This window comes from Pelmatolapia mariae, linkage group LG16_19, assembly GCF_036321145.2.
Source record: "Pelmatolapia mariae isolate MD_Pm_ZW linkage group LG16_19, Pm_UMD_F_2, whole genome shotgun sequence".
NCBI lineage: Eukaryota > Metazoa > Chordata > Actinopteri > Cichliformes > Cichlidae > Pelmatolapia > Pelmatolapia mariae.
The window spans coordinates 59,617,097-59,635,826 of record NC_086241.1 but is presented as its reverse complement, the minus strand read 5'-3'; the positions used below and the strand labels follow the sequence as shown (position 1 = coordinate 59,635,826).

Here is an 18,730-nt window from a genome sequence, read left to right as displayed (position 1 = left end):
GGCCTAAATCAAATGGTTATTTCCTTCCTTGTAGGTTTCTCCAGGTGAACTATGCTGATATATGTGAAAAGTGATATACAGGAGCTTGACATGGGAAGAAAAGTAATAATATTTTATGGTGATATTTTCTCTGTACTTGATGATTTTTTAGTACTAGTTTGGTTGTAAAAAATGTCCTTTCAGAAGATATTGCCTTGACTTTTAAGAATGTGTAGCCAAGTACAGGATAGGATAGGGGAAGTTAAAGTAAGATGGAGAGAATGGGCCAATAGCTAGATTCGTAGGAGGGATAAAGTGAGTTGCGTGCAGAAGAATGACTGGAGCCACAGGTAAAGTTGCTTTGAATTGTATTGAACTATTTAGCAACAATTTAACAGCACTTCATAAACAGGAATGAAAACATAAAATAAAATACAATGACAGCAATAATAATAATAACCAGAATCTTATCTGAGCTCAGATATGTCAGTCTTGCTGGCTTAATAGTCAGTGTTCAGTCAAGTCAAATCCAATAGGTCAAAAGTCTGTGATTGGTGCGATTTCGTCCTACCGCACTGTTGCAATTGTTCGTGAGAGAAGAGCAACCTGCCCTTCTGGGCCAACTCGGAATGGCTGTGGTTCGGTTCAAAGGGAAAGGCTCGCCATCTTCCTCGTCACGAAGAAATCCAGGTCTCACGATCCCACAAAAAAAACAAACAAACAAACAAAAAAACCTAACCTGTAAACAACAGGGCGATCGTGGCTCAAGACTTGGGAGTTCGCCTTGTAATCGGAAGGTTGCCGGTTCGAGCCCCGGCTTGGACAGTCTTGGTCGTTGTGTCCTTGGGCAAGACACTTCACCCGTTGCCTACTGGTGGTGGTCAGAGGGCCCGGTGGCGCCAGTGTCCGGCAGCCTCGCCTCTGTCAGTGCACCCCAGGGTGGCTGTCAGGGTTGCCATCACCAGTGTGTGAATGGGTGGATGACTGGTTGTGTAAAGCACTTTGGGGTCCTTAGGGACTAGTAAAGCGCTATACAAATACAGGCCATTTACCATTTACTAATTCAGTTCACACACTATAGTGATGTATATGGCCATATGAGTAAATAATGCAAGTGCTTTAACAAAAACAAGCACAAAACATTAAGTTTCATTTCTAATCAGTCTTTACAGTGCATCTTAATCATGAATGCAATCTTTAAATCACAATCAGCTTATTCCATCATCAAGGTGCACATTTCTATCAGAAATAAACCATGAACTATGGTAGATTATTTTTTACAGTACTGCCCCTTTAACTGAATTACAGGAGCATTGCTTTGAACTGCATAGCAGTGAAGCAATATGTTAATTACATTCAAATGTACAAAATAAAATGACCAAAAAGTATACAAAAGCCCACATGCTGTAGTTTTACAGTATGTGGTAACTTATCAGCACAGTAAGAGTACGCACGGACATCTATACAGTGCCGCTAGAGCAGCAAATGTAACAAAAAAAAAAGTAGATTCATGACCTTTAAGATCAATATTAACTTATCCCATCATCTTATTTTAGTGCATTTAATATTCAACAAGTAATACTAGAACATCATCAGCACACAAGCTGAGTGCTCAGAGTGGCTGAACTCCGTGAGAAACCCCGTGTGCTCTCCCACAGTGAAAACGTGGTCAGCTACAGCTATGAGCATTAGGCTAGTTAGCTTTTCCATTAGCCTGATTCGCCCAGTCCCAGTTTAACTCACCAGCACACTTCTAATGTTCAACTCTCAGAGAGGATCTTGTCCACTTCATCCGCACCCGTGCAGATCTACAACATTGAAATCGGGCCATTATATTCCCCGTTAACTTCTTGTTAGCTTTTTAGCTTCAAGGTTAGCTTAACAGCTTCTGACTCACGCGATGGTTTCAAAGTCCAAAATGTTCACAACAAACCAGGTCCGTTTCTCCAAGGTCCATGCAGATCTCCGGTATGGATATTTGCTCAATTTATCAAGTTAATACTTATTTTCCAGCAACAAGCTTGGCAGTGAAAATCAGCATGGTCTCTCTCTGTGTCTGAGCACATGTGACGGTTCAGAGCAGGGGAAGGCGGGGCTTGTTCCTTCCTAACCAGTAGGGGTGTTAAATGTACTCTTTGGGGTTTTATTCTTATATTTATATTATTTATCTTTTATTATTGATTTACTTTAGCTCAACTCAGTGATTAACAGAGTAATGATGAATCACAATTAACAATAACAATGTTGTAGTGCATTTTTGAGTCGTGTAAACTCACTGGGTTACAAATGTATGTTTATTACTTCACTGATAATGTCAGGTTTGTCCCTTGGATGTTTGCCCTGAGTTCCTAAAGGCTCTGGATGTTGGTGGGCTGTCTTGGTTGACACACCTCTGCAACATGGTGTGGAGATGATATGGGGCGGTCCCTCTGGATTCCAATCTTTAAGAAGTGCAACTGGAGGGTGTGCTTCAACTACAGGGAGATCACACTCCATAGCCTCCCTGGGAAGGTATATGCCAGGGTGCTGGAAAGGAGAGTTTACCCTTTAGTCAAACCTTTTCATCCACCAGGGCTGCCCTTTGATTCTGTTTATAAATTTTATGGACAGAATTTCATCTGTGCTTTTTTCAGATGATGTGGTTCTGTCGGCTTTATCAGTTGGTGGCCTCTGGCTCTCACTGTAGTGGTTTGCATCCGAGTGTGAAGTGGAGGGAATGAGAATCAACACGAATGTGAGTGGGAATGAGAATCAAATTTGAGGTCTCAGCTGGAAAATGGTAGAGTGTTTACTGTGCGTCAGGACCAAATTGCTGCCCCAAGTGGAGGAGTTCAGCACCTCGCTTAGATATAGGGTGAGGAGTTCAGTAATTAGAGATGCGTAACGTTTTTATTTAAAAAATAAAATAAAATAAGAGTTGTAATAGAGTGAATTGTTGCCCCCCAGTGGTAAAATACAGAAGTGCCTGTTACAGGGCTAGTTCTTGGTTGACCAACGTATAACAAAAAAGGGTATGTTTGTGCACCGCTAAAAAAACAACACGTTAGTGTGTGATGTCCGGCTGTTCAATAAAAGCACGTATCCACGTCCTTCTGTTCTGATCTTTTCAAGACCCTAATCAAGAATATCACAAGAGTTACATACCTGACTCTCCAAATACATTTCCTGTAATATGCGTACAATTCACATACTCCTACCAGCGTATGAACAGTCAGTTCCTGATAAATATATTTTGACTGAAGATTTGTATGCTTGGAGTGAATAAGTTCCTTGTTTTAAGCTCAGGCCTCTAATGATTGTGCAAATTGGACCCAAAAACTAGGCACCCTGCATTACAGAGCTTCTCTGTACTCTGGGTCAACAACAAAAAGGTTATATAATAATGTAAATCATGTAAAAGTAAATATAGATGCTTGGTAGTGTGCTGATTTGCCACTAAAGTAACATCAAAAGTACATCCCCCGTGAAACATTAATATGGCTAGTTCCTACGTGTGGCTAACCATAGGCCACAATTTATCTCCTGCTAAATGTTCAGACAAACTCTTGTAATTCACCATTTATCATTTGTATATTCAGTCCAAGACGAAATACTTCAAGAAATCCAAAAGAATTTCCGACATACAGTCAAAAGCATGGATGTTGAATAAATATAATACAGGTTAACGAGGGATTGCATGCCAATCCCAACTGAAGGCAAATGTGACTGATGTAAAAAAATAAAGTGGTTTTAATGTATGAAATCATAAAAAATGATTTCATATATGAAAAATCAGGAGTGAGTGGGGAATTTAGCTATTCCCATTCCATTATTGAGATCACTTATCAATCCCTAATCAACAAACAGCATATCAAAGACAATCGATTCATGTAAATGATATATTTTATACATAGATAAGAGAATTCTATCAGTACTTAGGTATGAACACTAAGCCAACAGCACAAAGCAAAGATGAAAACTAGAACAGACTTTAAAGTGAGCATGCCATTGCATGTTTTTCTCTATGCATAATTTCAAAATGAAAATATGCTAAAACTATGGACACCAACATCATTCATTCTATTTTTGAAAGTCAAATTAGTCCTTCATAAGTCTTTTTAATTTGCATGTGTATCTGCAGTAACCTCTACCAGTAACTCCTCATATACTCCTATTACTAGAAACCAGGTTTTAGTCTTCTGCCGACCTTGTAAGTTGCTGTAGGGAGAGCTCCGTCAGTTGATAGTTCATCGTTTATGAGCACCGATGGGTCCGTCTACCATCTTGTACAGCAGGTTAGTGACGCTTTCACAAAAATGTTTGGATATGTGTGTAAAGTATCATTTAAAATGAATTGAAAATAGTGTTTTGAAACTTACTATCTTGGAGAAACTGAGACTGCAAAACTTCCTCTGGGATTAATAAAGTTTTCAGATTCTGAATCGCTTTGTTTGCTTGAGTATAAATGATATAACCTAAAACTTAAAAAATCTAAAAGCTTTTAAAAAAATATTTTTAAAGAAGGCTGTGCCGCATCACCTTTTTTGCTTTTGTGGTCCACATGTGTGTGTGTGTGAAAGATTTGGACATTGGACAGGCCAGTTTAGGAGCCAAACTGTACACGACCACATAAAATATGGTCTGACATGGTCTTGCTGTAATGATTCAGACATTCCTTGGAAAAGACGCACCACTCCGAAACCTGACATCACAGATGTGCCAGTCATCCGTGCCATGTGCATGAGTCTTTCAGAAGTGTTCTTGAGCCCAAGTAGGGATTCCTATATATAGTCTATATCACATCGCTTTTTAAATTGGATTGCACAGTGGTGGAGTGGTTAGCTCTGTCAATTCAAAGCATGAAGGTCCTGGGTTTTAAGTCACCAGCCTGTTGGAGGTTTCTGCCTGGCGTTTGCGTGAGTTCCCTGTGATGGCGTGAGTTGCCACAGGGTACGCAACACCCTACATTCAAAAGACAGCCAATTGAGGTTAACATACTCTAAACTGGAGGGAGGTGTGAATGTGGGCATGAATAGTTCCTCTGTGTGATAGCCTGGCAAGATGGATGGAATGGTTTGTAATTCCAGGCTCAACAGTAATGGCCGTTCTATATTAGAGTTCAGCTTTGTATCTTGTGTGTGGATTTGTTTTTACTAATTATTTCTATCATACAACATAAAATCTACATTTCTTTTTCATTCTTAGAGTATTTTGTAGCCTGCTGCTGGGATATTTTTCTCAAAAAAGAAGAGAAATTTATGTTGTACTTGAACTATATTTAGTCAAATGATTACCAATCATTGCATCGTCTTTTTACACATCATCCGAACTTTTTTTTGGAACTTACTTGTTTACGGAGCTAGTGCTGTGATACAAGCTAGACACACACTTTATCAGATACACCTGCACAGTTTGACACAACTGTTCTTTCGAGATAAGTGGATTTCTTTGTACTGCATCATATTCAAATGTGTTTTTTCCTCTCTCACGTATGCAAAACAGGAAAGATAAAGCGACAGAAAATCTTTTCCATATATCACCTTCATTTGTTTCGAAGCGCAACATTTTAATTATAGTATGCTGTGTACTCCAGATGCTTTTTAAAAGTATCATTTATTTTTCCCAAAACAGGATGTGGACCTTTTTATTTCTTTACATCTTGGGCGTAAACTTCTGTCAGGTTTGTTGATTACACACAATTACACATTTTGATCTTAAAATTCAACCTTATCACGAAATTAAAAAAAGAAAAAAGAAAAAAAATGGAATCACTTTTCTTTCACAGGCTGATAACTCAACACAAATGCTTTATGCCAAACTGATAACAGACAAAAATGCAATTGAAAATATCACGAGCATACTGAGGAGTTTTATGTATAGCAGTGCAGTCGTTGAAGCACCTGTAATGACAACAGGTAAACTAATTTCCAATCTTCCACATACACCATGCTGTGATTTCTGAAGAAAATACTTATATAACCTCTAACTCTAACCCTGCATAACTCTTGTCCTCATAAGTGTGCACAAATGGTACAGACAGCAAAGAATGTCAATGCAAACCGGGCCACAGATGGAACGATACTTTCTGTCAGTCTAATCCAAAATGTTGCGGCAATGCAACATGCACTTTGGATAAAAATGCCAATGCAAAGTGTGTCTCAAACACCACAGGTATTTAGTCAATTTAGCTGTTTTTGCACATGTGATTATTTATGTGCCTCAAGGTTAAAAGCATCCCCCAAAATGACATTTTCTTGCTCACAGTTACCATCACAGGGTCTCTTACACTGCGGGGGTCTAAATATGCAGATTGTTTGGAAGATATAACAAACCCTAAATATGCAAATTGCAGCGATGGGTTGTTGACACGGGTAATAATTTCTTTCTTAAAATGTATTTAAAAGTATACAGCATCATTTTTAACCTTGAAAATAGAAATTACTGTTATTTACTCTATTTCCATCCTTTGTTGCCTCTTAGATGAAAACAGTGTACAGCACTCTGAGGGGATTTGACTTTTTAAACATTACAAGATTCAGGTATATTTGTGCAATTACAAATAAAATATTATGTTTTTACATTTATCTAATAAAAATGTAAAATCACTCTTTTTTTGTTTGTTTGAAGGATTGGTAGCGTCATTGCAGACTTTAAAATAATCATTGCCTCCAGCATCGATTCACAAGCTCTGATAAATAATTCAGTAAAGATTGGCCAAAATCTGTCCGCCTCACTTAATATGAAGACTTCAGGTAATGTAATCTTACTGCAGAGTGGTGCATTATATACTGTATGCAAGAAATTCTTTCCAACATGTGAGTTTAAAAAAAATGTAAATTCTGTTCTCGTCTTAGTTCTCCATGATCATCATTTTCTGTCCACCAAAAAACCAAGAAACCAAAGTGAAATCAGCTTTGTTATGGATGCAATCATTACTCTGATGAAGATAAAATGAAAGTCATAGATCCCCAAACTTTATGCATCTAGTTTTAGTTTATAATAATTTTAAGATTTATTCTGTTGCTCCAAAACAGTACCTCCAATCTGTGGTGTTCACAGCACTGGATAGTTTTTTAAGTTTCAGGGATTGAAATTTCATTATTAGTTTTTTCCTCCACAGGTCTTGTCAACTTAGAGATGCCACCAATGCCTGTGCCTTATGGTGCCCCCAACAAAGTGATCAGATGCACAACCAAAGAGGACCTGAAAACTGACCCACAATGGAGTATAAAAAACAGCAAAGGGCAATATGAAATAACTACTGGAACAGTTTCAACAGTTGATACATCATCACGAACTAACAGTACAGTCAACCTCACAAACGTGGCAGAACTCTGGGATGGTATGTATGCCATATATGTATGCCCCCCCCCCCCAAAAAAAAAAACCCCACCCCTCTATGGACCAGAAACAAACAGAATGAAAGGAGCCCGGAATTGAACATCAACCTAAATCACAAAATCTACTGGCTTTAACCCCACTTGTGTTTGTTTCTCAGGAGAGTACTCATGTATCTACCACCAAACGGGTGACTGCACCACATCAGGCTGTACAGTCAACATATTAAACAAAGCCAGTGCTCAACTGGATGTAGCACTATTACCAAACATTGAAGTCTTCACGGAGCCATCATTTCCACGCTGTAAAACCGAAAATGATATTCTCCAAGCAAAAGCCAAATGTGAGATAAACAATAGTACTGAACCTTATAATGTCACATGGGATGGAGGTCTCAAAGGCCAATTAGAAACTCAGAGTAAGTAATTTATTTGGTCTTATTTGACAAATAATTTCAATTAAAATATTTATTGTGCAAAATTGTTCTGAAAATACATGACATGAATATTCAATTCTTGCAGGCGGCAACATACTAGTTTATACAACTAGTAAAATAATCATCTGTGCTCATAGCACAAGTGTATATACAACAGTGTGTACATTTACCAACAGACTTGGGAATGTAAGAAATGCTACAGTGCCCTTCAATATCATTTCCGGTATGTCTTTGTATTTTGTAATGGGAATTATTGAATGCATAATTACCCACAAATGATCCCACAATGAAGTAAAAAAGAACTAAGTAACTATAAAACTTTCAACAAACAAATGAATCTGATTTCATTCATTTGTGCCAGTTCACAACAACAGTTTCTGATATTTTAACATATACTGCCTAAAACATTTTTAAATGATTACTTACCTTAAAGACGACAGTCAAATGAATCATTTTAAATACCCCAAAACGATTCCTAATTCATTTCAAGAAAAATAAAAGATATACAAGTTTAAAAAGAAGTCACATACAGTGGGGCAAAAAAGTATTTAGTCAGCCACCGATTGTGCAAGTGCCCCCACCTAAAATGATGACAGAGGCCAGTAATTTGCACCAGAGGTACACGTCAACTGTGAGAGACAGAATGTGAAAAAAAAATCCATGAATACACATGGTAGGATTTGTAAAGAATTTATTCGTAAATCAGGGTGGCAAATAAGTATTTGGTCACCTCAAACATGGAAAATCTCTGGCTCCCACAGACCTGTAACGTCTTCTGTAAGACGCTTTTCTGTCCCCCACTCGTTACCTGTATGAATGGCACCTGTTCGAACTCATCATCTGTATAAAAGACACCTGTCCACAGCCTCAAACAGTCAGACTCCAAACTCCGCCATGGCCAAGACCAAAGAGCTCTCGAAGGACACCAGGAAAAGTATTGTAGACCTGCACCAGGCTGGGAAGAGTGAATCTACAATAGGCAAGCAGCTTGGTGTGAAAAAATCAACTGTGGGAGCAATCATCAGAAAATGGAAGACATACAAGACCACTGATAATCTCCCACGATCTGGGGCTCCACGCAAGATCTCATCCCGTGGGGTCAAAATGATCATGAGAACGGTGAGCAAAGATCCCAGAACCACACGGGGGGACCTGGTGAATGACCTGCAGAGAGCTGGGACCAAAGTAACAAAGGTCACCATCAGTAACACACTAAAACGGCAGGGAATCAGATCCCGCAGTGCCAGACGTGTTCCGCTGCTGAAGCCAGTGCATGTCCAGGCCCGTCTGAAGTTTGCCAGAGAGCACATGGATGATACAGCAGAGGATTGGGAGAATGTCATGTGGTCAGATGAAACCAAAGTAGAACTTTTTGGTATAAACTCAACTCGTCGTGTTTGGAGGACGAAGAATACTGAGTTGCATCCCAAGAACACCATACCTACTGTGAAGCATGGGGGTGGAAACATCATGCTATGGGGCTGTTTTTCTGCCAAGGGGACAGGACGACTGATCCGTGTTAAGGACAGAATGAATGGGGCCATGTATCGTGAGATTTTGAGCCAAAACCTCCTTCCATCAGTGAGAACTTTGAAGATGAAACGCGGCTGGGTCTTCCAACATGACAATGATCCGAAACACACCGCTAGGGCAACAAAGGAGTGGCTCCGTAAGAAGCATTTGAAAGTCCTGGAGTGGCCTAGCCAGTCTCCAGACCTCAACCCCATAGAAAATCTGTGGCGGGAGTTGAAAGTCCGTGTTGCTCGGCGACAGCCCCAAAACATCACTGCTCTGGAGAAGATCTGCATGGAGGAATGGGCCAAAATACCAGCTACTGTGTGTGCAAACCTGGTAAAGACCTATAGTAAACGTTTGGCCTCTGTTATTGCCAACAAAGGTTATGTTACAAAGTATTGAGTTGTATTTTTGTTATTGACCAAATACTTATTTGCCACCCTGATTTACGAATAAATTCTTTACAAATCCTACCATGTGTATTCATGGATTTTTTTTTCACATTCTGTCTCTCACAGTTGACGTGTACCTCTGGTGCAAATTACTGGCCTCTGTCATCATTTTAGGTGGGGGCACTTGCACAATCGGTGGCTGACTAAATACTTTTTTGCCCCACTGTTTGTATCTCTAAGACACACATATGTTATTATGGGTTTTGTTTATATTTGTATTTTTTATTTTTTATTTTTTTAATCCTGCTTTAATACTTTGCAGCTCTAAAAGTTTGGTAAATAGAACCTCAGATAAACTACAACACATGGAATATTACACTGTGTCATAATTTATTTTTAAAAAACTAAGCAAAATTGCAAAAGCAGTGTGTCAAAAGCTAAGTACACTGTTCCTGCTAATCAAATACACATGATTAACAGGCTGTGAGTAAGTGTGAGCGCCTCAGTAAAAGCAGATGTTTTGTCAGTTTGCTGGTCTGGAGAATTCAGTAATGTGTTAATAAAAAAAAATATATTAAAAAAAGACATCAACAATGATCTTAACAACAACTGTTACTCCCCATCTTGGGCTGGGTTATAAGGCCATTTCCAAACAATTTGAAGTCCACCATTGCAAAATATTCTAAGTCGAAAATATTGAAAACAGCTGTCAATCTTCCCAGGAGGGCACATTCTAGCAAAGTCAATCTTAGACTCTATGAGCCTCAGTTAGCATGTTAAATGTTGAAGTTAATCAGAATACAATTGGAAAAGGAAGAATAAGTATGGGTTATTTTGTAAAGGCTGTCAGGAGTGAACTTCTCTAAAAAATGAACATGGCAGCACAGCTTAGGTTTGAAAAACTGCAACTGAACAAACTACAAGACTTCAGGAACAATGTCCTTTGAAACGTGAAGACCAGAGGGGAGAAGTTCTGGCAAAAAAACAAACACAGCATATCATCACAAACAGCTCATGCCAACTGTCAGCACAATGAAGGGGTGATGTCCAGGTCCTGTGATGGGACAGGACCCGGGCACCTTTCAGTCACTGAGTCAACCATGAACTAATCTGTGTACTGTATAAGTTTTCTAGAGTTGCATGTGAGGCCATTTGTTTATCTGAGGTTGTAATTATATAATTTCAGAACTTGCTATAGTCCAGACAAGTTTTTTTTATTACATCCTGATATATAAAACCTTGCAATCAAAAGAGGGTTCACGATATTAGTGTATAATAATATAGTAATTGTGACATACTGAATTATACTACAATGTAAAATACGTTTGGGTAAAATTGGGCAAGGATTGTGCAGTCATGACTAAATTCTGGAAATACTTATTACTTCATTGAAGGATCAAATATTTATATTATCTTAACAGGAAATATTTTTTGTGACACAAATTCAGTTTTAACATATTTTTCTCTAAGTTATATTTTGATATTGTCTTTGTAACTATATGAAATTTTCTTCCCTAAAACAGTAAATGGTAACTACTGTGCAGCTGAAGGCGACTGGGAAGACACAAAAGCTAATTTTACTGCAGTTTTAAAATGCACAAACTCTGCTGGGCAAAGAACAAGGCAATGCGAGTAAGAATATAACCAATCATGTGTAGTATGTAATAATGTATCAGTTCTTTTTAAAATTATTTTTATTTATGTATTTAGATTAAAAGTTCTGTTTCTTTTACTGTCCAAAACTATAATTGTTTGCATTTTGATTAGGAAAAATATTTAAGCAGTATATATAATAGAATTTATGTGTGACATTTATTTTTTTAATTAATATTTTCAGCTTAAAGGGGATATGGGGAAAGGAAGAATCAAGATGTGTGAACTTCGACCTTGACAATATACTACAAAATGCAATAGTAAGCCTAAATTTCATAACTGAGGTTATCATCTTATCATTTGTTAGTTTTTTATTTTGTTTTTTTAAATATGAAAGGAACGTAATCGTATTAATATAAAGCAACAAATTATCCAACTGTTTTGCTATTTTTACAGGACAGGAAAATGGAAAGGACTCTAGTGCTTTTGTTAAAGTCGTTATCTGACACAATTAAGCTTGCCTAATACATATGTGCTCTTGTTATAGATTTCTGGCACTGGACTTGGGGCATTAGATAAAAATGCAGAGTCAATATTTTCTAATCTTACCAATGCCACTCAAAATCCACGGACTATTAACACTAATTTGAATGCATCAGTTGAAGTGATCAGCACCATGTCCACCATTCTGAAAGACCATGGTGTAAATGATACAACCACAAGTAATGTAAGTACCAAAGAATATCTTTTTTATTACTATTTAAAAACATTTAAAACATTAAGATTGATAAGTATAAATACTCGTATTTAAAGTTACAATCCTTAAGAGTTACAATGAAACAAATCTCCAGTATTGGTCAATGTATTTATTCACTCGAGTCCTATTAACATAAATTAGTAGTACAGTCTCACTATTTAACTTTTCCATTAAGTTCATTGCTAATTTAAACCATATACCATAAAACAGCTGCAGAAGACTAACTCATTTTTTATGATTATTTTTTAATGAGAACATCACAGCTATATGAGCTGCAAACCTTTGTCTTTCTTTTCAGAATTTCCTGGCCTCGTCTAGTAATCTGCTGGATGAATCTCTTAGAAACTCGTGGAATCCACAGAATCCTGAAAGCAACCAAAACCTGGCTGAGAAATATCTGAAGTCAGTTGAGAATTTAATTGCGATATCAAACATAAGTAATGGTTCTGATCAAACCAACTTACGTGTACAGACATGCAGCGAAGATAAATGCACCAATACGGTGTTCAATGCCTCAGTCACTGTTCAAAGCTCAGGAAATGGCATCGTAAAAACAGCTGGATTCAATAACCTGCAGGACTATTTGCCCAATAGAACAAACACATCTAACATCAACAGCATTGTTGTGTCAACAACCACTCAACAGGGAAAAGAAAACCTTCAGATTACAATAAAGTTCCCATTGCTCACACCAAGGCCTCCCGATGTTGGTCTGCAATGTGTCTCATGGAACTACAACCAGAGCAATTGGACAGCTGAAGGATGTGTCTGGGGGGGTGCTTCTAAACCTGACGAGTGCACTTGCAATCATCTGACTTCATTTGCCATTCTGATGTCCAGGTATCCCATTGAAATCCCTTACATGACCGAGATAACGTACGCTGGACTTTCTGCGTCAGTGGTGTCACTCGTTATCAGCCTCCTGATAGAACTGACCGTCTGGAGCAAAGTAGTCAAGACAAATACTCTATATTTGCGCCACACCGCTCATGTGAACATTTCTCTTTGTTTGCTGGTGGCAGATTGCTGTTTTCTGTCGTCTTCTAACCCAAAGATCATTTCAGAAATCTGGTGTAGAATCGCGGCTCTTCTGAAGCATTTCTGCTACCTGGCCATGTTCTTTTGGATGTTGAGCCTGAGCACCACGCTCCTTCATCAGGCAGTTTTCCTGTTCCACAAAGTGAGCAAGAAAACCTATCTGAGGTTCTCGTTGATCCTGGGCTACGTTTGTCCTTTTCTCATTGTTTTCATCACATTTCTCACCAACAACGCCGGCGCTCAAGGCGCGTATTTTAACGAGAAGACCTGTTGGCTGGTTTATTCTGGAATTCTGAAAGGAACCATCTATACATTCATTCTCCCAGTTGGTATAATTGTGATTATCAATTTGTTTGCCATGATAGTGGTAATCATGAAGCTTTTAGACCATAGGAGCAGAGAAAAGTCTCATGAGAAAGAAATAAGGGCCGCCAAAACTGTCCTGAGATCAGTTATTCTTCTGACTCCAATCTTTGGTTTGCCATGGATTTTTGGATTTGCAACATTTAGTCTGGACCTCACAGCTGGAGCTGTGACTTTAGCTGTGAACTACGCTTTTGTTGTGCTCAACGCATTCCAGGTATGGTCACAATTATTAAACTGATCAGACTCAATATCTGTTCTGCTAAAAGTATCGCTTGTTTTTTTTTTAAAAAAAATGCTTGTTTTTCATTTCTAGGGTTTGTTTATTTTGTTGACCACGTGCCTGGGGGACAGAATGGTAAAGTCATTTACTTCTAGAGATAAGAGGCCTACCTAGTTTAGTTACATGCTGCTGTATCACTGTGATAACATTTGAATATATTTAAAGTTTGAAGCCAATGGCAGGAACGCATGATCTAAAATCCACAGCTGAATCGATGTCATTATTGTTGTAGTTGTTCTCAGGTTTATTCTGTGTTATTTCAGTTATTTTAATAAAATTATTATCAACAGTTATCAAAAAAATCCTTGGAAATGTTTTCATCAAACTTTGCTTTTATTCTGATTTTGACAGACCCGTGAAGCACTGCTGAATTCTTTCAGGAACAAAGTAAGTGAACCACAGCTTGTTTGTAAATGACCACAGTGACTAATAATGAATGACGCACATCTATTTCCTCTGTTCTGCAGGCTCCACCAACCATCAGCGAAAGCTCCACAAAGGTGGAATCAACAACTAAAAAGTCCTAAACAACACCTGTACACATGTATACTCACAAAACACTACAGTTAAATCAAATATATTAGATTCATGAGCTACATTTACTCTTTGATGTGACTGTTTCTTTGTTGTTTATTTTGGTTTACTTGCAGTAATACAAATCAGAAGTTTTAATAATTATTACGTACATATCTGTCTTTCTTTGTTCAATATACATATTAATATGAAATGTGATTTAATAATGCTGTACATTGCATGTTTTAAATAGCACCTAGCAGTGAAGAGCTGAAGGAAAACTCTCAGCTGAAAGGATAGAAGAAAACCTGCGTGAGGATTTTATTTCTGTAAATGGGATTTGGGCTCACATCTTGCTTCACTTTTTAAGTTTTCTTTGTCCCGTTCTGCCCACTCCTCATCTGTGTCATCCACTGAAACCCCTTCTCGCACTGCTAGCTTGCGATAAACCTCGCACTCTATCTCTGCTCTGTAACACACAAAACAAGACCATATATTAATGATGTACAAGCATTATATTATATATAGTTTATTGTTATTAAAATTACAAGAATTTGAAAACCGGGCTTCATGTCATACTTTTTAAGGAATCTAACACAGTCTTGGTGTCCGTATATCTCGGCTATACGCGCTGGCTTGTCTCCACAGCAGTCCTCCTTATCAATAGGTGCATGGAGTGAGTGCAGCAACCGCAGCACTGCCAGCCGACCAGACTCTGCAGCAAAATGGGCAGGGGTCCACCCATACTCTGTCCTCAGGCACGGTCTGGCTCCATGCTTTATAAGTATCCTCACCATTTCTGTGTGTCCTATGGAAAAATATAATTAGTTTGTGAGCAAGTTAAGAATATTTATTTTGATGAATTAGGGCTGTTGGGAAAATTAAACAACATTGTGCAGAGTGTTTTAGAAACGTTTTCAGGGACCCTCCTTAAGGTTTTGGTGTCCTCTTACTGGGGAATATAGATCTTACTGTTATACTCTGATCGTCTGCTGGACATCTCAGCATCATTTGAACTGATGTTCAGGATGTATAGTGTATAAAATGCATTCATCCTGGCTATTTGGCAGAGTTGACAAAAGTACAGACTATCTTTACTTAAGTAGACTTTAAGAAGAAGTACCGATCCCTGTGTTAAAAAAAAATACTCCAGTAAAACTTGAAGTAGTGAAGCTACTTCTTTACTCAAGGAAAACTGAAAAGGTAAAAAAAGAAAGAAAGAAAATAAGAAAGAGAGTAAAAAGTAACTCCTTGAAGGACAGCTCTACTAACATTGGTTGTACAAAGGTAAGTGAATATATTTATGTAACAATAAAATAATAATGGTACACAAGAATACAGATATGATTCAAATCTAAATTCTAATGAATGTGCTTAGTCTGAATCTGTTATTTTCACTCAACACTTGAATGCGTGAAAATACACAATTTATTAAAACATGTTATATATAAATCCAATACATGATTAAAAATTATTACTTCACATGGAAGGTTTAAGTTTGCAGTTTACCAAGTGTCACTGAGAAGTCCTTCCCTTTAAATGGAACATCTCTTCTTCCTCTCCTGTCCTGTCTGTCTTCCTACATCTTTTTCCACCTCTCAGTGAAGTTATCGCTCACTCATTTCCTCCCTGTAAAAAACAGTAGCTGGACCTTTAGCTAGGAACACGCCTGACACACAAAAAGCCACTCCTTTCATGCGTCTCCTCTCCTGTAGTGCTGATGAAGTACAGATTTTTCTTTAAAAATGTAGGGAGAAAAAGTAAAAAGGTAGTCATAAATACTCAAGTAAAGTACAGAGAACGGAAAATTCTATTTAAGTACAGTAACGAAGTATATTTACTCCAGCAGTGTGGAGAGTCTCACAGTGGCTTCACCCAAAACCTTTGCTAATAATGGCCCACACCCTTTTTCACACCTTGAAAAAGGGTGTGGGCCATTATTAGCAAAGGTTTTGGGTGAAGCCATTGTGAGACCTTGCCTCGCCCTAAATAGCCAGAAAATCTGAAAAGAGACCTCTCAATGTTTGAAATTTTGGGAGATGTTGTCGTTGTCTATTGCGTGTGTGTGAAAAAGCCACCTTTCATGTAATGAAACACATGATCAATAGTGGGTCAATGACCCTCTTAAGGGACAACTCGCACTTGGGACTCTCCACCATTTGGTCTTAGAACTGAACAAGCTTCTAGGATGAGAGGCGAAACATCTTCAAGAAAAGTCCAGTCACGTTTTTTCCTTGATTCCTCTAAAAATGTTTAGGTACAAGGACCGGACTGAAAATGAGTAAAAAAGCAGCCCAAGCATGTCCAAATAATGTTGAAAGACTGGAAAATTATTGCTGAGGTCAAGGTCACTGTAAAAATTTACGAACAAGTCTGGCACCTTTGAAGCAAAATATAAAGAAATGAGGTGTAGTGCAAGGCTTTTGTACAGTGCTGCACATGCCTAAAAGTACTGCGTTTCTGCAATCTGATTGGCTCGTTAGAAATTACAATAACCGAGATGTTGAAAAGGTGTACCTAAAAAATTGTCTATAGTGTGAAATCACAGTTTTAACCTCCTAAGATCCGAACTCTTCCACGGCATGCATTTTTAATTTCTCTTTGATATTTGGGCTGATTGGGTCCTGATGAATGTCAAAAAACAAAGAATTACCAGATTTTCTTTTTTACCTAATTTTTGTTTCTAAGAAAAATAAGAGCCACATATGAGGATATTCATTTAAATTTCGATAGAACAGTAGCAGTATAATGTCCTCGTAAGTGGATATCAGGCCCTTGTAGAGCAAAATTGAGTATTTTGGTCTAAATAACCCAAAATGTGATGTCCACATATGCAGACGCCAGGTCCTAGGAGGTTAACATACAAGCACAAAAAAGACATTGTTGAATATTTAGAGACTGTACTGGACGCAGCAACTCAAAACTCTGATTCTTAGCCAACTACAAGGTTGGCCTGTAGCTCCCATGTTGGCTCACTTTTTGTTTTTTGTCTCAGATGGCCTGACTCAGCAGGTGAGGGTAAATGCAGTTTCTGAATTTGCCTTTGCCCAACAAGTGCAGGAATTGCTCCTATATGCTCCAGATCGGATGGGTGGTGCAGGACACCCAATATCCAGCCCCATTCCAGAGTAAATTAGAATCAATGAATTCAAAATAATACACTGAACAAAAAAAAAATGTTTTTATATAATAAACTGTTCTTAATTGATGCAAAGATAAAACCTAATGCTTAATAATATTGGGATATTATTATGGACACGTTAAATTGTAACATAATGTTTAACAGATAATGGTTATCCTGTTTTTAGATCATACACAACTGTCTTATGCACAGGTTTAAATACTGATGGTAATTTGCAGTGGTTTAGTATTAGTCCTGTTATTTTTAAAGGATTATTTCATTATTGCTTCAATATTAACGGAGGATGCAAAAGTGATGGAAAAATCAACATCAGAATTCAACACTGATTCACTTTTAACAGAGGGTGAAAATTGATATAAAATAAATGTTCAACATCAATGTTGAACTTTAAAATGTATTTTATCCGACTCTGATATTGTTTCAATATTAATTTAGTTTAAAAATTTGATGTAATGTCAGATTTCAATGTTGAATCAATAGAATTGAGGAAAGGGCTTTTTTTGTCAAGCTTTTACAGAAAAATCGTCAACTTTATGGCTATTAAAGGAGAAACTGTTTCCAAAGTCTTTTTAATGAATGCTGTCTACTGTATTAAATATTTAGTGAAAAGGCAGCTCTAAAAAATATTCATGAATTCCGACTTCGTGCCTAAATCGTTTTTACGCACGGTATAAAGCGCAGTTTAGTGCACTGACACTAACATTTATGCTGCATAAACAGCGTACACGTGGCCTAATCACTTTTTTCATTTTGATTTTACCACGAATGCGTACAGGTAATTTGAGCCCAAGACTTGCGCAGTCACCAGGGGACAAGGATACGGCTCATTTTCACGCATTTAACGAACTACCTTTAGCCGCTGCCCAGTGGAGAGGTGTCTTGCTGTACCAGTCGATGTCCTTCTGGTTGGGATTACACTTATTTTCCCTCAGAAGCTCCTCAACTTGATCATAGTCGCCTGCTGCTGCAGCTTGGTGCAACTCTGACATTTTAACCTAGCAACAGTGGATCCTAGCAACGGATCAACACTAGATGGCTCCTAACCTGAAGGTAAAAACACGGAAAGGAAACCAGGGCGTGTCTCTTAGATCGTTATCAATAATATAATATATTAATAATAATATATTATTATTCAAAAACAGCAAAGACACGATTTAAGTAAGGCTAGCCTGTCTTAGGAAGTGAAAACTCATTTTAGGTGCTATAACAAGTAAATAAAGGTAACACAATCCACATTATGTCCGTCTTTACTCATTGTGTGGAAATAAATTAGGCTAACATTTTAAGTGTCCTGTGCTTCACAGATATAGCCAGATTCTTAATTAATTGCTTTATTAGTTATATTATTTTATTCACATTCATGACTCCATACTGGTTTTCCACATCTGCTGACAAACAATTC

The 18,730-nt window shown here is 37.8% G+C and overlaps 2 protein-coding genes across 2 annotated transcripts; one reads left to right on the top strand and one right to left on the bottom strand.

The window, feature by feature from the left end:
• Positions 1-2,394: 2,394 nt before the first annotated feature.
• LOC134646329 (adhesion G-protein coupled receptor F3-like) lies at positions 2,395-14,200 on the top strand. Its single transcript, XM_065469443.1, has 5 exons — positions 2,395-2,490; positions 12,288-13,607; positions 13,707-13,748; positions 14,025-14,060; positions 14,141-14,200. Exons 1-5 carry the CDS (start codon positions 2,395-2,397, stop codon positions 14,198-14,200), a joined length of 1,554 nt encoding a protein of 517 aa, XP_065325515.1.
• A 307-nt stretch (positions 14,201-14,507) lies between these two features.
• Positions 14,508-18,317, bottom strand: LOC134646327 (ankyrin repeat domain-containing protein 66). Its single transcript, XM_063500196.1, has 3 exons — positions 18,179-18,317; positions 14,766-14,994; positions 14,508-14,655 (listed from the first exon to the last, which is right to left on the bottom strand). The coding sequence occupies exons 1-3, from the start codon at positions 18,315-18,317 to the stop codon at positions 14,508-14,510; spliced, it is 516 nt and encodes a 171-aa protein (XP_063356266.1).
• Between the last annotated feature and the right edge of the window lie 413 nt (positions 18,318-18,730).

What these genes read in the sequence shown, in the direction of transcription:
- LOC134646327 (XM_063500196.1), bottom strand. Translation starts at nt 18,317, where the DNA reads ATGTCAGAGTTGCACCAAGCTGCAGCAGCAGGCGACTATGATCAAGTT. An exon ending in CCACTGGGCAGCGGCTAAAG is followed by an intron (nt 14,995 to 18,178) that starts GTAGTTCGTTAA and finishes ATTTTTCCATAG; the next exon opens with GACACACAGAAATGGTGAGG. An exon ending in TGTGTTAGATTCCTTAAAAA is followed by an intron (nt 14,656 to 14,765) that starts GTATGACATGAA and finishes TGTGTGTTACAG; the next exon opens with AGCAGAGATAGAGTGCGAGG.
- LOC134646329 (XM_065469443.1), top strand. Translation starts at nt 2,395, where the DNA reads ATGGGGCGGTCCCTCTGGATTCCAATCTTTAAGAAGTGCAACTGGAGG. An exon ending in TCCATAGCCTCCCTGGGAAG is followed by an intron (nt 2,491 to 12,287) that starts GTATATGCCAGG and finishes CTTTCTTTTCAG; the next exon opens with AATTTCCTGGCCTCGTCTAG. An exon ending in TGAATTCTTTCAGGAACAAA is followed by an intron (nt 14,061 to 14,140) that starts GTAAGTGAACCA and finishes TCTGTTCTGCAG; the next exon opens with GCTCCACCAACCATCAGCGA.